The following is a 23,431-nucleotide window of genomic DNA, read 5'->3' as shown; positions in this document are numbered from 1 at the left end:
AGCCCATTGCTCGTATCGCCTCCGCCAGTATGAACGCGGCCGTGAAGCTCTCTCCGTTCGCGAGGCTCGTGGCTCGGGTGGAGGCAATCTGTTGTTCGACCCTACCGTTCTCCAGCCTTCATCGTCAGCACCTTCCGTCTCGCCGAGGTCTACCGCGACTACCCTCGACGAAGGCCCGCGCGAAATCGGGTGCATCATCTTGAAGGGCGCTTATTTCACCAGCTTTGAGAATTGTCCCTGCCGATGCGTCGAGCAACTAGGCGCTATATTGGCTATTCAGCGTTCACTGAGTTTAGTGGCACACGAGGACGAGGCAAGAATGATGCCCGACGACGAGAGTGGGTTCTTCTGGTGACGATGCTGCTCAGAATAGTTCCTCAAAGCTTAGCAAAGTCACACTGTCAGACCTTGGCCTGACCTGGCATAGCTAACTATTTCTGACTCCGCGGGTGCTTGAAAATCGCTTCCTAACGTAACGACCTCATTTGCAGTGTTACGATGCAACCCTGTCGACAAACAGGTGAGAGCACTATACTTATGTAGCCCAGCACCACGAGGCAATGGCGAAAATTCAGTTGTATCCCCCAGGCATCGGTCTCGCATGAATCACTACGCAAAGCCATGCTCGAGTCCACAAATCTGTTCAACCTTCATTGCCGATTGATCCTGAGAAGCTGGTGACTAAATGAAAAGACTAGAGATCAGACTGTCCAAAGCCGGAAGGTATCTTGAGATGTGATCTAAACTGCGATTGCAGTCTTGGTCTTTGGAAAGCGAATCAATAATAATGGGAACACTACGTCGATGGACCAGGCTTGTAAAACCAACCAGGATTCCTCGTTGATACTACATATCCAAACACTCGCTACGAATAGTTCGTAGGTCCTTCATCGAAATACTTACAAATTCGAGCGAGTACTATGATTCTCGAAGGCGATACAGTCATCTGCTGGAGATATTCGTCAGGTATACCCGTAGGTTCAGGCAATCTACAGCTAAGGTCATTATGGAAAAACGACGTCGTAGCACAAGTTGTGCTGCACAATTGTCGTCCAGCAAGTCTATCAGCATTAAATGCTCATCTAGGTTTTTATACAGAAGTCCTACAGCAGCTCACTCACAAATGTTGCGGTACGATTTTCCCATATAAAAAAGAGAAAAGAGGTTGAGAAAAATTGTAGCGTTCTCGAAGATGTTCGTTTAATTAACCAACGTCAAATAGTGGCGGAGCCGGGCCTATTAGTCCCCTAAAATTTTGCCAAACCTGGCACTCACCCCCTGTCAGCTCCCTATTTTGGAGTCCCCACCTTTAACTTACCCCCAATTTTTTTTTAACTCACACCACCCTCAGAATTTTTGTCTGGTTCCGCCTCTGATGTCCATAGTACATTTTCTCGAGCTACTCAGAAGATCCTCAACATATTACATACTTCACTTGAAGTATACAATTCCATGTCCTAAGACCGAGGAAACTCGTCGAGACCAGCAAGCCGTGGCTACAACTTCAGCCCACTCCAACTACATGTTGTTTTCTTGTCTGTGACGGATTGACACAAAGGACTTTATCTATCCTAACCTAAGCAGAGTGGAAGTTCCAGTCACATCCGGTCTTCCTTCGCAGGTTGTTCAAAACGCTATTACGAAGTACAATGCAGAACGGATATTAATGAGCTAACTTGAACTCGACACTTGACACTGGAACCACCACCTCAACTTAAATTGACGTGTAGATGGCTGGCAAGCAGCTAATCGCCCAGCACAGCGACTCGAGTTCGAGAAAGCACCGCCTACGGCATTATAGTGGAGTTGCCGGCTAATCGATCAGCGTTCCGCCGCTTGCACGTTCTCCTAAGTCGAGGGTTATCGCAGTGGTCTCATCAAGTGCGTCCTCCCGCGTTCTTTCGTTGGTACCACCAGACGTGATTGCTACCATGTACGACGTCGAGGTTGACGCTCCTACCATACTTTTATGCGGAAATCGACGGAGCCGATATTAGCAGCGTACAACCGCTAACGTGCTATTCGAGGATAGCGATGGGTCCAAGCTGTGTGGCAACGTGTACGACAGGTTACGGGTCATGCCCAGTAGACACTGCGTAGAGTCCAACTGAGCCCTCACCATAGCCATCTCGCCCAGTCGCTCGTGCATCGTGTTCAACTGATTCTTTTTCATCATGAAATTCTCCTGATCAACGACCACTTTCTTGTGCGATTCGAACACGCTGATGTCCATGCGAAGATGAGTTGCGACAAATTCGCGTTCCAATACATGTAACGCAATGTACTCCTGCTGATTGCGGAAATCTTGATCTACCACGTGCGCATATTGCGCCTCCTGCGTCAGCTCTCTCATTCCGTCTTGAGCGATGTGGCGGTGGTGTCCCCACGCAGTTCGAGACTTGCGGCTGCACAGTCTAGTTGTTCGTCCCCTTCATGCACCTTGTTCACCAACTTGGGAAAATTCCAGACTAAGAAAGAAAGTTTCTGTCAAGGCTTGGCAAATTCCAGACTTGGTAGTTTTCAGTCAACTGGTAACTCTGCAACGCGAACGACGAGCTATACTTTGCAGCCGCAATTCGCTCACTTGTTGCTGCGTCGGATCAACTGCAAAGTGATCGTAAGGACGCCCCCGCCGCACTCATCCAAGACGGAGCGAGGCAGTACGTGCAACATGCGCATGTAATAGATCAATTTCCTCGCAGGCAATAGGAGAACATCGCGTTCTTGGACTCGGGTTAAGAGCATGGTAGGAGCGTCGGCCATGATGGCGTGCACGGCAGCGATAATGCCTGGTGATGCCAACGACAGCTTGTCGTCACCGCCAACTCGACCGAAGCAGCCGTGCGTGACGCCACGCTGATGCCTTAGTCCGACAGGTGCGATAACCGTCGACAAGAGAACGTGCTAGCAGTTAATTGCCCAATGAGGCAACTTGACTCCGAAGAAATGCTCCCGTTCCACTCGTTTTACTCTTAGGATATGCTTCTCAATCTCCTAATTAAGCTCCACAGACCCAGCGCGCTTTTCGTCGCGTCCGACTAACGTTCAGGTGAAAGAACACTGGGCGCAAGAACTGCAGGCAAATTTGAATTCGAGGCAGCCCGCGATCGCCAGCTTGAAGCGATGCTTCGGGGATGGAGGAGAGCACGTCGCCCGCCACGCTAACAATTCCGCACAACGACCCTTATGTAGATCTGATTGCAATCAGTTCATGTAGCATTGCTCTAGTAGTGCAGCCACTTCAACTGCAACTGCAACTAACAGTGTCCCTTCGCGGCTGTAGCCATCTTTTCCAGGTGGTCGTAAATACGCGTTTTCAGCTAACGCGCCTACCTCGGCCTCCACACAACATGCAGGCAATACGCACACACACACCTGTACATGTATCTGTGTACACAGCCACACAAGCGCAATCGACCAGGCGCAGCTGCAGCGAGAAACCAGAGCTGGCGCCATCGCATAGTCAGCTCCGGCCTGATGGGACAGCCGTCGCTAATTCGTGCGCTAACCTTCCACGAATTAGCCAAATCGCCGGCTCTTTGCCGCCAGTTTGAAACTCGGCCGCTGCGAAAGCAGACGAACGAACTTCCTGCGCCCGCAGGCCGAGGGAAGCAAGGAGCCAGGCCGCTGCCCCACACAGCACCCGGCAGCGCAGCGCAGGGAGGTAGATAGATACACACTCACGTGAAACGCGCCGCTTGTCTCTGCAGTTTCGCAGCAAACGGGCGCGACCGACGGACCGACCGCCCCAGTCCCGAGAAGAAGAAGAAGGAGAAGAAGAAGAAGGAGAAGAAGAAGGAGGAGAAGGCAGCGACGATGCCGTTCCCGTCCTCTCGGTGAGGAATCCCTCCCTCTCTCCACTAAAGTTTACGTAATTCTTACCATACTTCTGGCTGCTTGTTGCCTGCTGCAGCATCCCTGGCCCTGGCGGGCGGAAGGCGCCCAAGCCGTCCTTCCTGGCGCCCCCGAGCGCGGGCTTGAGGGCGTCCGAGTCGGGGCTGGCGGCCCCGTCGCCGGCCAGGCCGGCCCTGCGGACGACGGCGTCGCCCGTGCAGCTCCAGCGCCCGCCCAAGAGGCTGCAGTTCCCCAGCCACCAGTCCAGCAGCAACCAGACAATGGAGGAGGAGAGCTCCACTGCTGCTGCTGCTGCTGCTGCTGCTAGGGCGCAGCCGCCCGTACAGGCTCAGGTGCCACGGCCGGTGAGTGTCCCGCAGAGGTCTCCAGTGGCAGCAGCTGCTGCTGCGTCGAGCTTCGTGCCGTCGACGGAGCAGTCGGACACCATCCGCGTGCTGCTGCGCATCCGCCCGTCGCCCGGCAGCGACAGCAAGAAGTGCCTGGAGGTGGCGCCTGACCAGCGCGGAGTCACGCTGGCGCCGTCTTCCCAGCAGGAGAAGAGGTTCGGCTTCGACCGCGTCTTCACCGAGAGCTGCCAGCAGGACGACATCTTCCAGGACGCCGGGCGGGCGGCGGTGGAGAACACTATTGAGGGCTACAACGGCAGCATTTTTGCGTACGGCCAGACGGGCTCGGGGAAGACGTTCACGATGCTCGGCGGCACCACGGCGAATGTGCACGAGTTGCGGCTGTCGCCGCTGCGTGGACTCACGCCGCGGATTTTAGACTACTTGTTTCAGAGACTCGCGGCGCTTTCACGGGAGCGGAACGCCGCGTTTTACAGCGGGGAGGAGCAGGAGCGAGCTCTGCAGTACACCTTGGCGTGCTCGTACCTGGAGATTTACAATGAGAAGATTTTTGATTTGCTGGAGCCGAGCGGATCGCTCGCTGCGCAGCAACCCAAGAGTCTTCGTGAAGATCGCAACAAAGAGGTGTATGTGGACCAGCTGCGCGAGATTGATGTGGGCAGCGAGGAGGAAGCGCTGACGTTGCTGCTGCTTGGTTCGCAAAACCGGCACATTTCGTCAACAGACATGAACCGTGAAAGCTCGCGGTCTCATGCTGTTTTCTCGGTTAAATTGGTGCTGCAGGAGCGCACGTCGGCGGGAGTGAAACGCACTCGTCGCTCGTGCTTGCACCTGGTGGATCTGGCAGGTAGTGAAAAGCAGCGACAGACGCGAGTGGCTGGCAAGCGATTGAAAGAGGCTGCACAGATTAACAAATCTCTTTCAGCGCTTGGCAACGTGATCATGGCGCTCGTGGATGTCAGCAATGGACAGAAGAGGCACGTCCACTACCGTGACTCGAAGCTTACTTTTCTTCTGCGCGATGCCCTGGGTGGTAATGCTATCACAAGTATCGTGGCCACGATATCGCCCGATGAGAAGTATTTCACAGAAACCCTGAGTACGTTGAAGTTCGCTCAGCGCGCCAAGTTTATCAAGAATAACGCTGTGCAGAACGAGGATGCTGACTCGCTGGTGCCGGTGCTGAAGGAACAGATTGAGAAATTGATGCTAGAGATTGCGACTTTGCGGAGCGGCGTAGGTGTTTCTACCCCGGTTGCGACGGATGAATCTACTGATTCTGATCCTTCAAAGGATGAACACATGCTGCGGCTAAAGGCAATCGCTGAGGCCGAGGCTGAGGCTCGAGCTCATGAGAAGAAGAAACAAAATCGCTGGGAGCCTGCGTTGGATATGATGCAGAAGTTGCTCCGCGCTAGTGGCGCTTTGTCTCCCGCTGATATTGCAGAGGAAAATGGAGAGGAACCCCAGCAGCAGGAACGTGATGCCGTTGAAGCTCGTTGCGACCGACTTGAGATGTTGCTGTACCGCATGATTTGCCGCTTTGAGGAGTACAAAGAGGTCACTTTCGATCCCGAGCGCTACAAGTATAGCCGTCGCCCTCACCAGCTCAAGCCTAGCAAGCTTCAGGCCCCGCGGATGTCAATGCTTCCTGCACCAAAGAGATACGCCGGTGCTGCTATGCGCTACCATCATGTAGACAACCAAGAGCATTCAGCAGATGATGACGAGACTGCTGCTGCGCTTGCCGCAGCGGAAAAGCGGGAGCGTGAACTACACAAAAAGGCGAAAGATCAGCAGCGTCGTATTGACGAATTACTGCGTCGATCAGAGGAGGCCGAGGCAGAAAACGACCTCATTCGCCATGAACTTTGCGAACTATTAGAGTGGAAGGCATTTGTCGAAGAAGAACGACGCCGTGTCAGTGATGCCGTGCCGTTGGACGTTCAGCAGGAGAACGAAATCGAGCCACAAGAGACGCCGATGCTAGAAGAATCGACCGTGCCGAGCGAAGAAATGCAGGAGATTCAAGAACTGCTCAACGTGTACCGTTCATTGTTCGATGATGTCACCGAACTCATGTACTCGAAGAAGCCCGTCTTGTGCAGTCCTCCTAGCCCGAAGTCTGGATCTTCTGTGGTCACAGACTCAAACTCGACCAGCTATGCCTCCGGTGACGAAGATGAGATTGGCGACGACTGTATGTCGTTGGATGGTTTCGATGCCAGCGAAGATGGCGATGGAGGTGTCAGCGACACCTACCGCGAGATTCGTCGCGTGAATTCATTGAGCTCGCGTCTCGGACGGAAGCTTGACCTCTACCAGGACGCAATTCAGCGTCTAGAAAAGGAGTTGCAAACCACTCAGGACGAGCTGGAGACCTCCAGTGCCGCTACTAAGTTTGCCGAGTTCCAACTTCAGCAGCTGCGTACACTGGCAGCAGATGAAGAGGCAAAGCAAAACCAGGCCGAAAACGAGCTGCGTAAAAAGCTTGATGACTTGGAGCAAACAGTGCGCTTCCAACGCGACGAGATGTCTAAAGTGCTGCACGAGAAGACATTGGAAGACGCGCGGGCTCTGGAGCACGAACAAGAGGTAGCGCGGCGCGAGGTCGAACATCTGGAACACAGTCTTCGAAGCAGCAGTGATTCTGGGGATAATGACAACGGCAAGGAGGAGATGACAAGTGCGCTGCAGGCTGCTCAGAAGCGCATCGATGATTTAGAACGAGAAATAGAGGCCTCGCACCAGTCTGTCCCCGTTACACTGGAGATTCCGAAGACAAGCGGTGACGAGACTGTACAACTACAGACATTACTAGACCGTGCTCTGGAGGACAACGCAAAGCTCCTGGAAACAGTGCGCGACCTGCAAGGTAAACGGCAACGCAGCGGTGCCAACCTTCAGTTGCTGTCCTCGTTGCTGGCTGCGGCCGCCGCGGGGGACCAAAAAGATTCCGACGATACATGCGCGGACAACAAAGCTGACGAATTGAACCGATTGCGGCGTGAAATTGCTACGCTTCGGCTGCAACGAAGTGCTAGTGACTTCATTGCTCCAGGAGTTGACAGCGACGCCCTCGCTAAAGTAAGTAAGTGGTCGTAGGGCAGGCACCGTATGGGCTCAATGCGGTAGCATTCAGTCCTGAATCTAATGCTGGCGTGTTGGGCCCATGTCGGGCTGTGCTGTGTATGATTCTGCTTGTGTAGTAGTCCGCAGCTGGTCATGGAGTGCTGACAACTCCTCTGGTACTTCTTCTGCTTCTGCATCTGGACGACATCCTCTTGCGGTTCCATTTGCGTTTTGCCCCTCGATTTTCATAGCCCGCCGAGACCATTCAGCGTCTGGCGCTGGAGCGGGCGACGCTGCGCACAAGGTTGCACCGATCGCAACAGACGACAGCTCGGCTTGAGAAGGAACTCCGGCGAGTTCATCGGAATGCTGCTGTGGATAGCAGCAATGGTGCACTCTCAACGGAATTTCTCTGTGGCATCTGAAGTCTCGGTTGGAATGGTGTGTGGTATGAACAGCAAGATCCGTGGTGTCTGGAACAAAAAGGGTATTGTTTTGGTAGTTAGGTGTGCGTCATGAAGAAGTAGTAAGGGGTGTTCAAGCGAGTCGGCGGGTAACTCGAACGAAGACTAACCAAGGCTTGCACCTCCAATCTTTGCTACGCTAGTATTTTTTCGTCTATCGCTTGCTGTACAAGCTGCTAAAGTGCATATCGCAGTACATTGTGAGGTGACAGCGTGCGGCGCTTATAAAAGAGAACGTAAGCAGCATCCGTGACAACATCGCCCGGAGCGATTTCAGAGACCTTCTCGTCATCGAAGCGGAACCATAGTTCGGGGCACTGGACGTCACCGTTCTCTTCATTCGCTTTGAACAGAGACGAGCTCTCCGGAAAGTCCGAATCATAGCGACAGTAAGCCGTGTAGTGCCCCCGCGTAAGACCCCCAACGTGGTTAGCGACAGCATAGAGGTCGTACACCGATGAACCAGCAGCGTCCTGGTGGCCCATCCATTTAGAGAAGTCCAGGCCTTTGAGCGGGAAGTCGACGAGCGCTCGCACCTTCTGCTTGTGCTGGTTTTCGAGATACTGGAAACGCTTGAGCTGCACCATTACTAGGTCTGGCAGTCGCCAAATTGCAGAAAACCGCGAGCCTTCGCGCGGAACTCCACACCTCTCGCAAACCCAGTGATCTTCCAACGATATTGCTTCCTCACGCATCAACGCATCCATGCATTTGGTTAGCGGGACTGCGTACATTGGCGGACTGTCATCGTCGTCCATCGCCGGCGCATTTTCTTCAGGACCATTTGCCTTTTGCTCGAGAGATGCTGCCGCGTCGAGATCTGCACGCAGATCCTGATCTGTTTTAGCAGCCTCGACCACTTCATCTGGTATGTCTTCTGGTGCTCGCAGTTCGAAGCTGAAATAGTCCTGATTGTCGACCCAGTCGAGCGCAAGGACGCTACGCGTAGAGAAGTGCTGCAGCAACGCACTGGAGTCAAGAGGCAGTAGCTCACCGCGCTCAGTCGTTAAATCTTCCAAATTCACGACGCGGACTTCGTATGGTAGGGTTGAATGCCTTGCGTCTTCCTGCTGGTTATTTTCAAGAGACTTCTGGTCACCATTGAAACCCCGCCAAAAACGAGCAGTTTGCAGTAAAAGTGCCTGGTGCATGTCTTGTGCTGTTTTGTCGGAAGCAATAGTCACAAACAGCGGCAAGCCAAACACGTTCAGGGATAGTCGTTCATGAGTCCCTGAGTTGCTGAGCTTTTGCGAACTGGGAAGGTCACCGATGAATGAATGATCATCGCCACTTGTCTGTCCGGCCTCTGACGCAGTTGATGTGGGCTGGGAACAAAATCGATGAACGACTTGCACCTCGAACACTTCCGTCGCTTTGGAAGTGCGGGTATGCAGTGGTTGAAGACGCTTTGATTTCCAGTCACGTGCTGTGAACCACTTGTCCCATTTGCTGCTGAATGCATCAAAGTGGACGCACACACGCTGATGGGAACGCTTGCCAGCATTAGTCCCTGTGTGATGAGGATCCTCGCGTTCGGGGTCATCACCACCCAGTTCGATCACCGTGCCAGGATGCCAATCATTGTGGTTGTCCCTGGCATCAACGCGTGATCCTACCTGTAGATCGGAAAAGCTCTTGACCCTCTCGGCGACCATTGTGTTTGTCTTGCTTTCAGGGTTGTCGCACCCTTGCGTGCGAAAGAGCGCCTTTAGGGATGCTGGGACAACAGGAATCTCGGACAGCGTCCATGCACGTTCGTATGCAGCAAGTGAGCCAGGAGCTGCCGTTGCCAGTTTGTCCACGACTTCGTCTCCTTCAACAATACGCTTGATACGATTTCGACGTATCTCCACAAGCAAAAAGCGGTTTCCACTAGCACGACCGTGTACTGTGGCGATGCGATCGCACAGAGCACCAACGTTACTTCCTCGGCGCAGCCAAAATCCGCGTTGCACAGCTTGGGCTGCGGTGTCTGCATCATCATCATTCCCATTACTGCCAGGTAGAATTCGAGACTGCAAAAGCACTCTCACTTCCACCCGAACAAAGTTTGACTCGGGAATAGGTAGACTGAAAAACAGATTTGGGTCGAACGTGCACTTGCGCTCACCACAAGTGCTGCATACGGTCTCAGTTCGCATCTGCCCATGAAACAAGTCTACCACCACTGAGGAGTTTACACTGGTGTAATTGCGCCAAGCAGCATCTCCCTGAGCTTCATCTGAAGCTGACTGTGTCAGTCCGTTGTAAGTGTGAGGGTCTCCCTCCTCAATGTCCAGATCATCGCTACCAACAAAACCTCCGAATCCCAAGCATCTCGAACTTCTGTCTTGAATGGCACCATCGGCGGATGCCGCAATCATCCGACAACCTTGATTCAGATCTTCATGTAAACAATCCAGAAGCGCGACCATGAACTCGTGCGCATCATATTGACGCGTCTCCTCAAAGTGCCGACGAACACGTGTAAAATCGTCGCGAAACCGGCCAGGAAGAAGGTGTCCTTGGTCCCGTTCACGCCAAAGAGCACTTTGAAGTTGCGCATATGCTGCGGCAACGGCACCACGACTGCCAAGGTGATTCCTCTTGTTGACTTCTGCCTCGAATCTGTTGGACAAGAAGTACTCACGAAAAACTGGCGAGTGGACGAAGCATTGCAGCGCACTGTTCATGAAGCATGTGTTTCCCATATTGATCAGTCCAGTGGCACGCAAACCAACATGGCCAACCAGCCTCCCGCGGGAGGTTTTCGTCGAAACTTCCATGTGCTTGGCAAGACCAACGAGTACACCTCCCGGGCCTACAGTTGCAGAGACCAAGGAGGCGCTGGCAGCTGCTTCCTGTTCGGCAGCCATACTCTCACGTAAAACTTTCCAGTCACCTGTTCTGGCAAACTTAGCGCGGCTCGAACTGGGACAGCAGATAAAATCATTTCCAACGGGTTGCAGCATCGCCACATTAAATGGGGTGCGCATGTTCGCCAAACTGCACCGTCTCCGTTGCTGAGCGATACTTTGCGGATCATCATCAATGTCCAGTGCTCGGAAATCCACAAGTAGTTCCTGCGCACTTGTGATTTGCAATCCTTTCAAAGTAGCGTGCGGGGCTTCCAAACTACATTCGAGCCGCACCCACGACTGGAGCCGATGCCTACGTAGCCAAAGTGTCACCTCTCTTGCATTGACACCAGGAAATACTCCCATCCGACACACAATTTCCTTCAAAGTTGCGTCCCGATGCAACAAGAATCGCCTTGCGTACACGAGATACACGTGCCTTGAATCGTGCCGAGCTAACCGAACCTGCAAAGCCACAGGATACAATTCCACCAAAATCCGTTGCTGTCGTTGACCGTCGCTTGAATTCAGTAGCAACGTGACACCTGGAGCTTCCGCAGGCTTGTCCTGCTCTCTTGGAGGCATCTCTGGCTGTTGCTCGTCCAAAACCTCGACAACCTGTCGCGGATACTCCGGCCCACCGCCATACGCCTGCACGAGTCGTTTCCAGACGCTAGCGGACACTAGAGCAAAATCCTTCCCTTCCGCAATTCCGCGTCTCAACGTCCCTAGCTGCTCGTTCGCAGTTATCTGGCTGTTATCAATGGGCCCAGGTCGAGGGTGGCACTCCGCGACGTGCTGCTGCTGCTGCTGGTTATCCTGGCCCTGGTTCGCCTGCTGCGACTCGCGCTTGCAGTGGTCGGGCTGCACATACCTCCTCCACTGCGTCCACCAGCTCCCGGACACCACGTAGGCCGTGTCCCCCGCCTTCCAGAGCGTGTTGTCCACCTCGTGCAGTATCATCTCCTCGTCCAGCAGCGCCTGCACCACGCCGAAAGGCGCCAGCAGCACGTGCAGCACGTGCGCGCCCAGGGCGCAGTCCATCTCCTGGCAGAAATTCTGCCTGGAGACCTGCTGCTGGCCGCGCCCGAGCACCAGCTTGGTCAGCGCCGCCTCCAGGTCGTAGCCGCCCTCGGCCTGCAGCTTGTGGTCCCCGCCGAGCTCCGCGGCGGTGGCGGCCAGCAGCTTCACGTCCGCGCGCGTGAGCGCCGCGTCCTCGCGGCCTCCCTGGAACCAGCCGAAGGCGAGCGCCGCCATCTCGCGCACCGAGGAGCCGCGCGCGAGCCGCGCGCGCGCCAGCATCTCGCACAGCTCGTCGAACTCGACGCTGCCCGACTCGTCCCGGTCGAAGGCGCGGAACAGCGCGCGCTGCGCCGCCCTGGACGCGCGCGCCAGCAGCGGGAAGAGCCGCACGAACTGGCGGCGGCTGCGCAGCCGCAGGCGCGCGTCCGCGCGGCGGCTGAAGTAGAAGCGGCGGCTGCGCTCGAGCGCGGCGTCCACGCGCGTCCTCGCGTCCTCCAGGCCCGCGAGCGACGGCGGCGACGCGGACGTGGCCGTCGAGCTGGAGCTGGCGGAGCTGCTGGCGCCCGCGCGCGGACGCTCGTGGCTGTGTCCGACGTCCGGCGGCGTCTCTGGGGCGATGGGCGTCTTGTTCACGGCCACGTGCACGAGCTCGCGCAGCGCCAAGAGCTCCGGCAGGCTCCACGAGTCCAGCAGCCGCGTGCGGCGCGCCTGCGCCTGCTGCGCGGCCGCGCCCGGCGCCGCACCGCCACGCGCCGACGCGCCGCGACGCCGCCGGCGAGTGAAGAAGCGGCGCAGCGAGCCGCCGCCGCGCGCCGAGGCCGACGAAGCCGAGCGCATCACGTCGCGAGGTGTCGGGGTTTTTCTCGTTCTGACGCCGATTTGAAGTTGGAACGCGGCTGACTCGGCTGTTGTGGCTGTTGTGGCTGTAGTGCAGCGCTGTTTGGGAGTTTTTTCCCGTCCTTTCGGTTCGTTTTTACGAGGGAAAAAGCGGCGACTGGGGCGCTCGCTGGGCGTTCGCCAATGCTATTGGCGCCGGCTACAGTCCGACGGAGGGGAAGGAGTTGTGTGAGCGGCCCCGGGTTCAAGCCAGCTGGGAAGACCCTTGAAGTCTTCCGGAAGCTCCTGACTATCTACTGGCGCCACGCCGGACGCACCGTCGATGCGCAGTGGGACGCGCCGGCTAAACCTGCCGCCGTATTGCCGGCCGCGGCGTGGGCGGCTCGGCGCCCCATTATTGCCGCGCCAGTATTGCTGCTGACGCTTCTTCGAGGCAGCCAGCGCACTGTCTGCACCCTGAGAAAATCGGCCGGAGTAAGCAGCGCTCCGTCCCACAAAGCGAGGTGCACCCGTTTTTGGATTTGTCCAAAACAAACCCAAAATTTCCGATGTCATTTTTTATCAGCCAGAAATACTATCGGAGTGTTATATAAAAAATAACACTGGCCCGAAAAAAAGGTGCGGTGACGCACCTCTCTGCACCGCTTTTAGCGGGACGGAGCGCTGTCGACGGACGGACATGCACTTCAGTGGCCGCAGCAGTGCACTCGCTGGACGTGCTGCAGCACACAGGCATGTTGACGAGCTGCACTAATGCTGCAGCCATGGCTGCCATCTGCCACGTGCAAGTGTCCGCGAGCCGTTTCTTGAATCCATGTTCCGACGTTGACTTGAGTCCGCCCTCGGTATCGTACAGTGCTCCTTAAAACTATTCCCAAAGCCGACCATATACGTGGTATACGGTACCACATCCTTATGCGATGTGGACCACATTCAATATGACCGACCGGTTTTGTGGGAGCTTTGTAATTTTTCTGACATTTTTTTATTTTTGAGTAAAAAAGCGGAAAATATACAGCTAATGTTTTCAGTCGGAATTGGTGAAACGACACTCCGCAAATCTCGCAGGAACGCTCAAGCTAAATCGGCCCCAGTGGCATTTGAGAGCTGTGAACAGCCCGCAGACTCAGCCCTAGGGTCCCGGTTGGTCTTACAATTCCCTGGTCGACGCTGGGTCGGTTTTATGCGGACTTTAACGACCAAAAGATCTACGTCGACGTCCATGAAGGCCAAGAAGGTGGAGGAAACGGGGTAATTCAAGCGACTACGACTCCGGCGACCAATAGCGGATAATAGAACAGCGGAGGACAGCGTGAAGGTGCCGAAGGAAGAGGTCTTCCTTGGAGAAGGAAGGATCCCCGGAGGTGCTTCTGTATTAGCGGTCAACAGACGGAGTGAGGACTGGTGGTCCCGGTGCAAGAGATAATCTGGCCGCCACTTCCACATTATTCGGATTATCATGCATAGAGGAAACCCGTTCAACGCTACCGGTACTCGTGTATTCCGCGCTGCCGCCGCGACTCCCTGAAGGCGATTATGCACGTATCAACGCCGAATCGATGACGGCAGTGAGCTACGACTTTCTGGATGTCTAGACGTTTTTACTGAGGAGAGGACAGTGGTTAATGCGATCTAGAGTCGCACTTCGTTATTATCTGTAGAAGATGCAAAACGTAATTCACACGAGTCATCGTTACGGCATTAGAGTTTTTGGCCTCCGAACATCTGTTGTGAACTCGTTTTACCAACACCTGTACCCTTTCGTATCACGCCATTGAAGACTAACTACATGTTTGCTTCTGTAGCTGTACGATACTGGTGGAACCACCACCAACTTCTTACGACGTCGCTACACATCGTATTGGTGGTTGACAATCATATGAAGGGTAGTATGCTCGCCGTAGCTAACTTGCTACTGTTACGCAGCGGTGGCTAGTGTAATTGCTACTGTGTTTGAGCAAATGTAATAAAAAAACCTGCTTCTCCCACTACGAGCCGTACAGGTGTGCAAAACTTGCATGCTGCGAAAGGACTGTCTCCTACAACATACTCCCCGGCAACTGCGAATGTGTTTTAATAGCACAGGTAGCTTTAACGTCCGTGCTATCTGTAGACAGGATTTCCTCCAATGAAAAGTTGTGATCCCAAACACCGACTATTTGGATAAACTTCCTTACTGCATTCGAGGCGCTCCTCGTGCCTGTCAGCGATAAAACGTCACCACATCAAAATCGACGCGCGTAATGGCAAGTTCTCGGATCGACCTGGCGCCTCGAGCTACAAGTCTCGCCGCGATAGAGTTGGGCGACAATTTGGTAGGGATAACACTCCCACGCATTCAAGCGAAGTACCATGCTGCTGCTGTTGCAAGGCCCGCTCGCAAAATAGTTGTCCTGGACAGCCAGCTCACGATCAATGCGGACTCCAGACCTAATCACTCAAGTGAAAGATATCAAATTTCGGATAAGGCACAATGTGTCACACAAACCGATACGAAGACCCGAAGCTTGAGGGCGCAGTGGCGGGCGCCCGTCGAACACTTGAGAGGAAGATTGGAAATTGAAAAGTGATTGATTGAATCGTTAGTTTGGCGTCGGCTCATTGCTGCCGCACAACCAGTAGCGACCTGGACACGCAAACAAGTATCCAGGTCCCATCCTAAAGTCTATCAATCTCAGATCCTAATTCTATCCTGATCTACCAATGAGAATCTACTAATCCAAAACGTAGCTTGATCCAAATATGCGACTCGCGTCCCATAATCAAAAGTTCGGCTCGAAAACTTGATTCTTGCACATCTCAAGGATTTTTAGCCAATGAGGTCGCATGAAACTCCATGTTTATGCGTCCCATAATCATGATTATTCTTGATATTGACCAGTAGGATAGCATGTAACGAATATAAACCATGCAATGTTTTATTACGCTGTACAGCGTAAACAGAAAGGTATGCATTAGCAATTGACGTGGGAGTCCTCTGCCATCTCATTGGCAGACGGACGTCCACGTCACATGACCTCCCTTCCAAGTAGGCCTCTCAACGTTGATTGGCTCAACGTTCGGTCAACGAACTTAACCGAAACGTTGTCGGTTGAGGTTGAGAGGTTGGTAAAGCGCTGTCAGCCTCACATTGCCTAGCCTAGAGAATCTGACAAACTCCGTCCTCTACCTGCGGAACGCAATAGAAGCTCCAGCTGCGAATACCATGAACGAAGGCCCTCACAGTTCTCCTGTCATACCTGCGGCTATTCGTTCTGCGTCGACTCTATCGTTCACTTCGCCGATTCCTTCTCGAGCTCGAAACCGAGCGCCAACTCCCAGAAGCCAGTCGTCCGCGAGGTCTTCTCGCCAACCTATCGCCGTCAGACGGTCGCCAAGATTGAGTGCGCCAAGCTCCTCACAAGTTCATGCTGAGCCTCTCCTGCCCAGAGCGCCTGAACCGAGCAACCTGTTCAAAATGTGGCGCCCAAAGTACCCCGAAAGGTGGGAGTTTATCCGCCTTGTTCCCGGTGACCAGTGGGCATCACTACCGATCGATAAGCTTAACTCAAAAATGGCATCTTCAGCACACTGCACAAAATACCACTCTCTCGTGAAGTATTCACATGGCTCGACCAATGCAGTTAAGCTGCATATGCAGAAGTATCATATGGATGTGCTTCTAAGAGCTGAACAAGATCGCCAAGAGATCAGGGCTCGTACGGTGAAACGGCAGTTGCAGAATGCATTTGATTTGGTTCCAGAATCGACCAAGCGACAGCTTACGGTGGTGACAAAGGCTCAACAGAGCTATGCCAACGGACTACTTGCTAAATGGGTGGCACAAAGCATGCGGCCGCTAGCCATCATTGAGGATCCCGGTCTCCTGGAATTTATTGTTTTTATTACGCAGGAACTGGGTGGTGTATACCGGGTGCTACACAGTTACGAGCTGATATTGAGCGAGTTGAGACTGAGTTGAGAGCTTCATTAAAAGCTCGTATCCACACGAGTTGTCAGTACGTTTGCATTACAACTGACATTTGGACAAGTCGCCGGGCCCAAAGTTATATGGCGCTAACCCTGCATTACCTAGAAGAAGACTTCACAATGTGTAGTTGGACGCTTGAAGTCGAGGTATTTCCCGGTATGGATACTGGTGTTGCTATAGTGACCGGGTTGAAGAAAATGCTGGAACGGTGGGAGCTAACTTGGCGATGTGCACATTATTGGTTCGCGACAGCGCTTCAAATGCCGTTCTCGCTAGCAATATATTAGGTGTAAATAACATCTCATGCATCGCCCACTCGCTGCATCTAGTTTTGGGTAGCGCCTTGGTGCGACAGAAAGGATCTATTGGTGAAACTATGGTGGCTACTTCCATTACGACAGCTGCAATCGATGTACCTGTTCATGGCGGAACTCTACAAGAAGATGAAATTGTTGTTGCCTCCGAGGAGAAGCAACAAGAGGTGCTGAGTGAGATCGAAACAAATCTACTTAAGTCACTAAAGAACGACACAGCTGGAAAACGTGCGTTAGCCGCCATTCGTGACGTTGTCCAGCGATTTCGCACCCTCGCAACGTATTTTCGCAAGTCGCCAAAAGCGACAAATCGCTTGGACGCTATACAGAGCGAGGAATGGAAAAGACCACCGCTGCATTTAATCACAGATTGTCCGACAAGATGGAATTCGTGTCGTGATATGCTGGAGCGACTTATTGAGCTCGAAGCACCTCTAGATACCTTTTTTTTTACTTATCTTGAGAAGCCAGAGGGGTAGGCGGAATTTAGGGATCTCAGTCAAGACAAGTACCCAGTGCCTAGGGATTGGTTTATGATTAAGTGTATGGTAGCGCTGCTGGACCCTATCGCCGCTGTTACCAAGGTTCTTGGAGGTAATTACTATACTACATTAGCATTGGCCTTCCCCATGCTCCGCAGGATCAAAAAAGTGCTTAGTAGCTCAACTATCTTGATAAGCAGGTGCGACTTGTGGCCCGCCATGACTTTCAAGCTGATACGCTTTCAAAAATGCACGTGGTTCGTAAAGCCATTCTTTCGCTTTTCATAGAGCGCTTTCAAGGACTGAAGTTTGAGCTGGTTTGGATCACGTTTCTGGATCCGCGTTTCTACAAAATGAATTTGGTACGACCTGATGAAGTTGAGGCAGCAAAAAACGCATTAGTTGACGCTGCTGCATTAGCAACCTTTGATTTTGCAGAACAACCACGTACACCGGCCCAGCATTCACGCAGAAGCTCTTTGCAGCGATCTCCAAGTGATGATACAACTGGTGTTTGGGACGACGTGTTGGGCTCTGATGACGAAGAAGAAAATTTGCCTTCTGGTGATGGTCTGTTGCTTCAAAATATTCGGCTCACGTGCGCTCAGGAATTTGTTTCTTATCTCGATGCTGCGAAGATTGTCCCCCGTAAGCAGGATCCCCTTGTACGGTGGTCTGTGAACGGTCAACAATACCCTTCTCTTAAGCTATTGGCACGAAAGTGGTTAGGATGCGTCGCTACATCAGTGCCATCAGAACGGGCGTTTTCCACGGCAGGCAACACAGTGACAGCGAAGCGCTGTCAAATGGATCCTAGCCTAGTGCGTGATATAGTTTTCATGGCTGAAAATGCCGACCGCAAAAAAACGTTGTGTAAAACTAATTCATAAGGATTTAACTTGCTAATGATGATATCTTTGCTTGCGCTTTTAACGCCTCACACTGCGCACCGTCGGCCTTCATCGGCTGCGTACCGATCGTGTTATATAGCAGGTTGTTGTCCGTCGTGGCCCAGCTGTCCGTGTCGGTGGCCGCGGCGCCGAAGGCTGGCTGCAGGCCCGTGGTCGTTGGTGTCTGCACGAGACGCGCGCGGCCGTCGTGTTCCAGCATCTCACACAGACTCACACCGACGCTGGCAGGTCACGCACTTCTAATGCGCGAGGCCCAGCAGTTGCTGCAGCACGATGCCCAAGTCCACCATCTGCGGCGCAACTGCCTTCCCTCCAATAATGAGTATAAAGTGTGCAATGAAAGTGTACAGACGTAGGCTTTAACCTCAACCTCTGATTCTTGACGTTCGGCTCAACCGCGAGGTTGAAATTAACGTTGGGGGGACTACTTCCAAAAAGACCCCGCTATTTCGAAGCTGGCTTTCTCTTCTCCGTTTCTCAGTACTTGTCAATGAGACCTGGAATCTGATTCAGGTTCTCTACTGGTTCCCACGTTGCTTCTTCGCGTGATTCACCAAGCCACCAAATCCGGTATTGGAGTTTCTTCTTCTTGTTACGATGACCAATGACTTCGCGCACAAGTTGACCTTCCGTACCGTCCTTCAAAATCACTTTGTTCACACTTTGGCTCCGTGATTCATCACTGCGATACGGCTTGAGCAATGAGGTGTGAAATACGGGATGCAACTTGAGACCCTTCGATAACTTCAGCTCGTATGAGTCACGATGAATTTGTTTCACGACCGGGTAAGGTCCAATAAACCGCGGTGCGAGCTTCTTTGACTGTGCGAAGCCTTTATGACGAATGTCCAAGTTTCGTCCATCTAGGAGTACCATATCTCCAGGTTTGAAGTCTTGAGCGAGCCTGTTCTTGTCGTAGTAAGACTTCATACGAGTTTGGGCTTCACTCATTGCATCTTGTGCCATCTTCACAATTGCATCTTGCTTGAGCAGAAATTCTTGCGCCGAGTTGTGCAACTGTTCAAATTCCGGGTCCCTAGCCACATCATCTGGCATATAGGGCACATAACCCAGATCAGCCTCAAACGGTGACATACCGATTGAGGAATGAACACGTCTATTGTACGCGAATTCAGCGAGATGCAAATATTCATCCCAGTCATTTTGGAATGGGTTCACAACACCCCGAAGATAGTCTTCAATAAACCGATTAGTACGTTCGGTCTGACCATCAGTCTGTGGGCGAAAGGCAGACGACAGATTGTGGGTCGTCTCCAAAGTCTTGATCACTTCTTGCCAGAACTTGGACGTAAATTTGAAGTCTCTGTCTGAAATGATCGATTTCGGCACGCCATGGTCTTTCACATAATTGACCATGAATAGCGCAGCAGTCTCTTCTGCTGTCGCATTCGTATTGGTTGCGATGAACTTCGCACGCTTCGTCAACCGGTCTACAATAACCATAATGGCATCTTTTCCGGTTTCTGTGCTCGGCAGTGCAATCATAAAGTCCATCGACACATCAACCCATCTACCTCCTGGAATCTCCAAAGGCTGTAGTAGTCCGGGCGGCTTCGTTTGGCGTGCCTTATTCCGCTGACAACGTTCACACGTGTTGACATAGCGTTGAATGTATTTCGACATCTTGGGCCAGTAATACTTTTTCTGGACACCCAAGTATGTCTTAAAGTATCCGGGGTGACCTGCCGTGACCACATCGTGGTTTTCACAAATAACACGGTTCTTCAGATCTTCATTATCCGGAATTACCAGTCGAGCATTTTCATCATCTCTCGTTTGGTAAAATAACAATCCATTCTTCACAGAGTAGCGTGGTACCTCTTTACCACTAGAAATACTCTGCAGCAACTCCTGAACTCTCCGGTCGGTAGAGTACAGTTGTTTGGCCGAGTGCGTCACAGTCGCACTTGGCGTTTGAATGCTAGTAACAATTTCACGGTTTCGAGCAGCTTCGATGAGCTCACTGAGACTAACCTGAGCGGCTTTATGCTCAAAGAGTGGGTTTCGGGACATTGCATCCGACACTTGGTTACTTTCTCCTGGAATCCACTTGAACTGCGGTTGGAATTCAGCTAGCTCGTTAAACCAGCGCGCAACACGACGATTGGTTGTCTTTTGCGTCAATATAGTCTCGATGCTCTTGTGGTCTGTCTCCACGGTAAATGGGCGATCGAGAAGGTAAACTCTCCACACACGAAGGGCATGCATGATAGCCAGTAACTCCTGCTCACGAACAGGGTAGTTAAGTTCCGCTGGTTTCATTTTGCGTCCTGTGTATGCAATCGGATGCTCCAACCCTCCCTCGTTTTGAAACAAGACTCCCCTATGGCAAAATTCGAGGCATCCATACGAATACCGAACGGTTTGTCGAAATCAGGAAGTTGTAGTACAGGAGGGGTGGAGAGACGGCGTTTGAGTTCATGGAAGCATTCCAACTGATGCTCAGACAAGTGTAACGTTTCCTTTGGGCGTAAACCCTTAGTACTTTCGTGCAGTGGGCCTGCAAATTGTGCGAAGTCGGCGCAAAACGCGAGACGTAGACCGCCGTACCTAAGAAGCTTTCCATTTGTTTCTTGGTACGTGGAATCGGCCAGTCACTGATTACGCGCACTTTGTCAGGGTCCATTCGAACACCATGACGACCCACAAAGTCACCGAGACAGGGGATTTCTTCGACGCAGAACTGACACTTCGACAATTTTACGTACAATTGCTGTTCTTGACACCGTTGAAGCACTCTGTCCAACGCGTCGACATGCACCTGCACGTCCTTGTCTTGCGTAAAAACGTAGATGTCGTCAAAATAGATGCGCATCACATCGCGCAAGTCACTGAACACTCGCTGTAACAGCCTGTTAAATGTGCCCGGACTACCGCTCAAACCCATCGGGGTTACAAGATACTCAAACAGCCCATCGGGCGTCGAAAAAGCAGTAAATGGAATATCAGCTTCACGAAGTTTAACCTGATAGTATCCCCACAAGAGGTCCATGCAGGAGAACCAGTAACTACCGCCCATCGCATCAAATGTGTCCTCCTTTCTCGGCATCGGTATCGCTGGCAAAATGGTGGCACTATTGAGTTGACGATAATCGTGCACAATGCGCCAACCCACGGGCTTCTTGACGCAGAACGTCGGAGCGCTGAATGCAGAGGTGCTAGGTCGAATAATACCTGCCTGCGCCATCTCTTTCGTCCAATCCTGGATCACCGTTCGCTGCTCCGGGCTTTGGCGCCATTGTTTCACCGAAATCGGTTGTGTTCCCGGCTGAAGTTGAATTTCGTGTTCAATCCCTTCGCGGACAGGGGTGTGGTACTTGGCAGCTCAGTGCGAAACACAGTATCGCGATACTTGAGCAAGACTTCATATGCGGGGTTGTTCACCAGTGCCTCCCATCCTTGTTGTTTAAAACGCTCAGCCTTTTCTGAGTCGTGTGGATTGACAACAAACACAGCTTCGATATCCTTCTTTTTGCGGAGTTCCTTCAGAAATTGCTTCGTTGTGATCAGTTTCGTTTCACCGAACTCACCCTTGTGACCATGCCGACGGTAGTAATGGAAGATTTCGCGGTTCTGGTTTGCGTTCTTGAAACGACGGCCTCCGATCATACGCGTTCGAGGTCTGTTAGGTACCACCAATTGAAGAGCCTGGGGTTCCTCAGTCCTTGTACGCGGGCGCAATAGTAAACGTTCCCAATCGATGTCCGGGTTATTCTCCCGAAGCCACTTCATTCCGAGGAGTACATCCTTATCCTCCGGGACAGGCATGACCGTAAACGTTTCACACGTCACCGGGAAATCCGGAATCTGCAACATCATTTCGACGGTACGTCTTGGTCTTTGCACTGTTTGGTTGTATCCTAGACGAACTGTCATCATGTCGTCAGGATGCTCCTTGATGTCCAGCTGAAGTCGTACAGCTAGATCTTCAGTGACACCGTTGAGGCTGCTTCCATTGTCGACGAATATTGAGACGTCAGTCGCTGCCTCCTCCTGATTGTAGGCTAAAGCTTTCACTTCCAAAATGGCGTAGAATGATCCGCCAACATAGTGATTGCTTTCCTTGGTGGACTTGCATTGCGGCTTGATATGACCGACTTGTCCACAATTATGACAAGTGGCTGACTTTCGCCAATCCTCTTTTGGTCCACTCTTCGGTGACAGCTTTCGCTCCAGCGGCTTGCTTGTATTGTTAGCCGCTGGTTTCACAGATGATGCTGCTTTCGAAGAAGGCTGGTGATTCGCCGTGGTCTTTGCCGAGAGTCCTCCATAGTGAGCAAACTCGAAATTCGTTGCAATCTCAATTACTTCATGCAAGAATCTTGGACTGAGCTCCTTCACCTTTTTCGCTGTCTCCGGCCGAAGTCCGTTCTGAAAGTAGAACCGCTTCTCCATCTCCGAAATCTCCAACTCGGATTGAGACATCAAATCCTGAAACGATGACACATATTCATGGATGGTCCCGTGTTGTTTCAGCTGAAACAATCGCTCACGTAGATTGTATTCAAAGTCTTTGGGACGAAAGCGTTCACGTAGCTTCGCCTTAAACAATTGCCATGTTTTGGGAACTCCTGCCGCTTCACAATCTGACGAAAGCGCGATACCAGTTTAGCACAGATTTACCTAAACTGCTGGATATCATGGTCACAAAATCGGACGTATCGGCCTCCATCAATCCGCGCTTGTTAGCGTAATATTCCTCCATGGCAAAGATCCGTAGTTCCAAATCTTCACCGAACTTCCCTTCATACATGGGAGGATCCTTCTTCCGTCTTTCACCTTGTGATGCGAGCAAGTGTTCAAAACGGTTATTGGCTTGCTGCATTTGCATCTGAAATTGCGTTTGCATCTGCGTCTGATACATTTGCTGTTGTTGCGTTAACCAGATCATTAACTGTTGCATTGACATTGCGTCAGGTGCAACGTTTGCCGTTCCGGCGGGTGGGACTTCATGGTGAGCTTCTGCGGCGTTGCCGCCTCCGTTTTGACCGTCCGTGGGTTGTAGTTACGTAATGTTCTTGAACGGTTTGATACCAGCGTCCTCAGCTACATCTAGCGCTTGAATGTGTAGCATGGTCGGCGTGACTGGCACACCTTCGTCGCGCATGCCATTCACCCACCGAACGAGGTCGGCCTCTCTCTCCATTGGCAGAATGGTGGCCTCACCTTTCTGGCGAGCTTTTTTCTTGTTGGCATCTCCGCGTTGGGTGCACAATGCTTCGAGTTTGGTCTGAGACCGGCGCCATGCCGGAATTAGGGTCCTGCGGCTGTTGACCTTGGCTGCAGCAGGCCAGATAG

General features: G+C 52.6%; 2 protein-coding genes across 3 annotated transcripts; one reads left to right on the top strand and one right to left on the bottom strand.

Moving 5' to 3' along the window:
* Positions 1-2,743: 2,743 nt before the first annotated feature.
* Positions 2,744-7,699, top strand: IUM83_01728 (kinesin-like protein; the record flags this gene model as incomplete). Its single annotated transcript, XM_067925603.1, has 4 exons — positions 2,744-2,841; positions 3,711-3,836; positions 3,914-7,289; positions 7,526-7,699. The coding sequence occupies 4 exons, from the start codon at positions 2,744-2,746 to the stop codon at positions 7,697-7,699; spliced, it is 3,774 nt and encodes a 1,257-aa protein (XP_067801157.1).
* A 215-nt stretch (positions 7,700-7,914) lies between these two features.
* IUM83_01727 (Ubiquitin-specific protease) lies at positions 7,915-12,435 on the bottom strand (the record flags this gene model as incomplete). Of its 2 annotated transcripts, XM_067925601.1 has the most annotated exons (2): positions 7,915-8,333; positions 11,121-12,435. In XM_067925601.1, 2 exons carry the CDS (start codon positions 12,433-12,435, stop codon positions 7,915-7,917), a joined length of 1,734 nt encoding a protein of 577 aa, XP_067801155.1. The 2 variants fall into 2 exon arrangements, with proteins under 2 accessions (XP_067801155.1, XP_067801156.1); XM_067925602.1 differs by lacking the exon at positions 11,121-12,435 and having other exon boundaries at positions 7,915-8,325.
* Between the last annotated feature and the right edge of the window lie 10,996 nt (positions 12,436-23,431).

This window comes from Phytophthora cinnamomi (assembly GCF_018691715.1).
Source record: "Phytophthora cinnamomi strain GKB4 chromosome Unknown Contig0, whole genome shotgun sequence".
Lineage (NCBI taxonomy): Eukaryota > Oomycota > Peronosporomycetes > Peronosporales > Peronosporaceae > Phytophthora > Phytophthora cinnamomi.
This window is presented reverse-complemented; position numbering and strand designations above follow the sequence as displayed.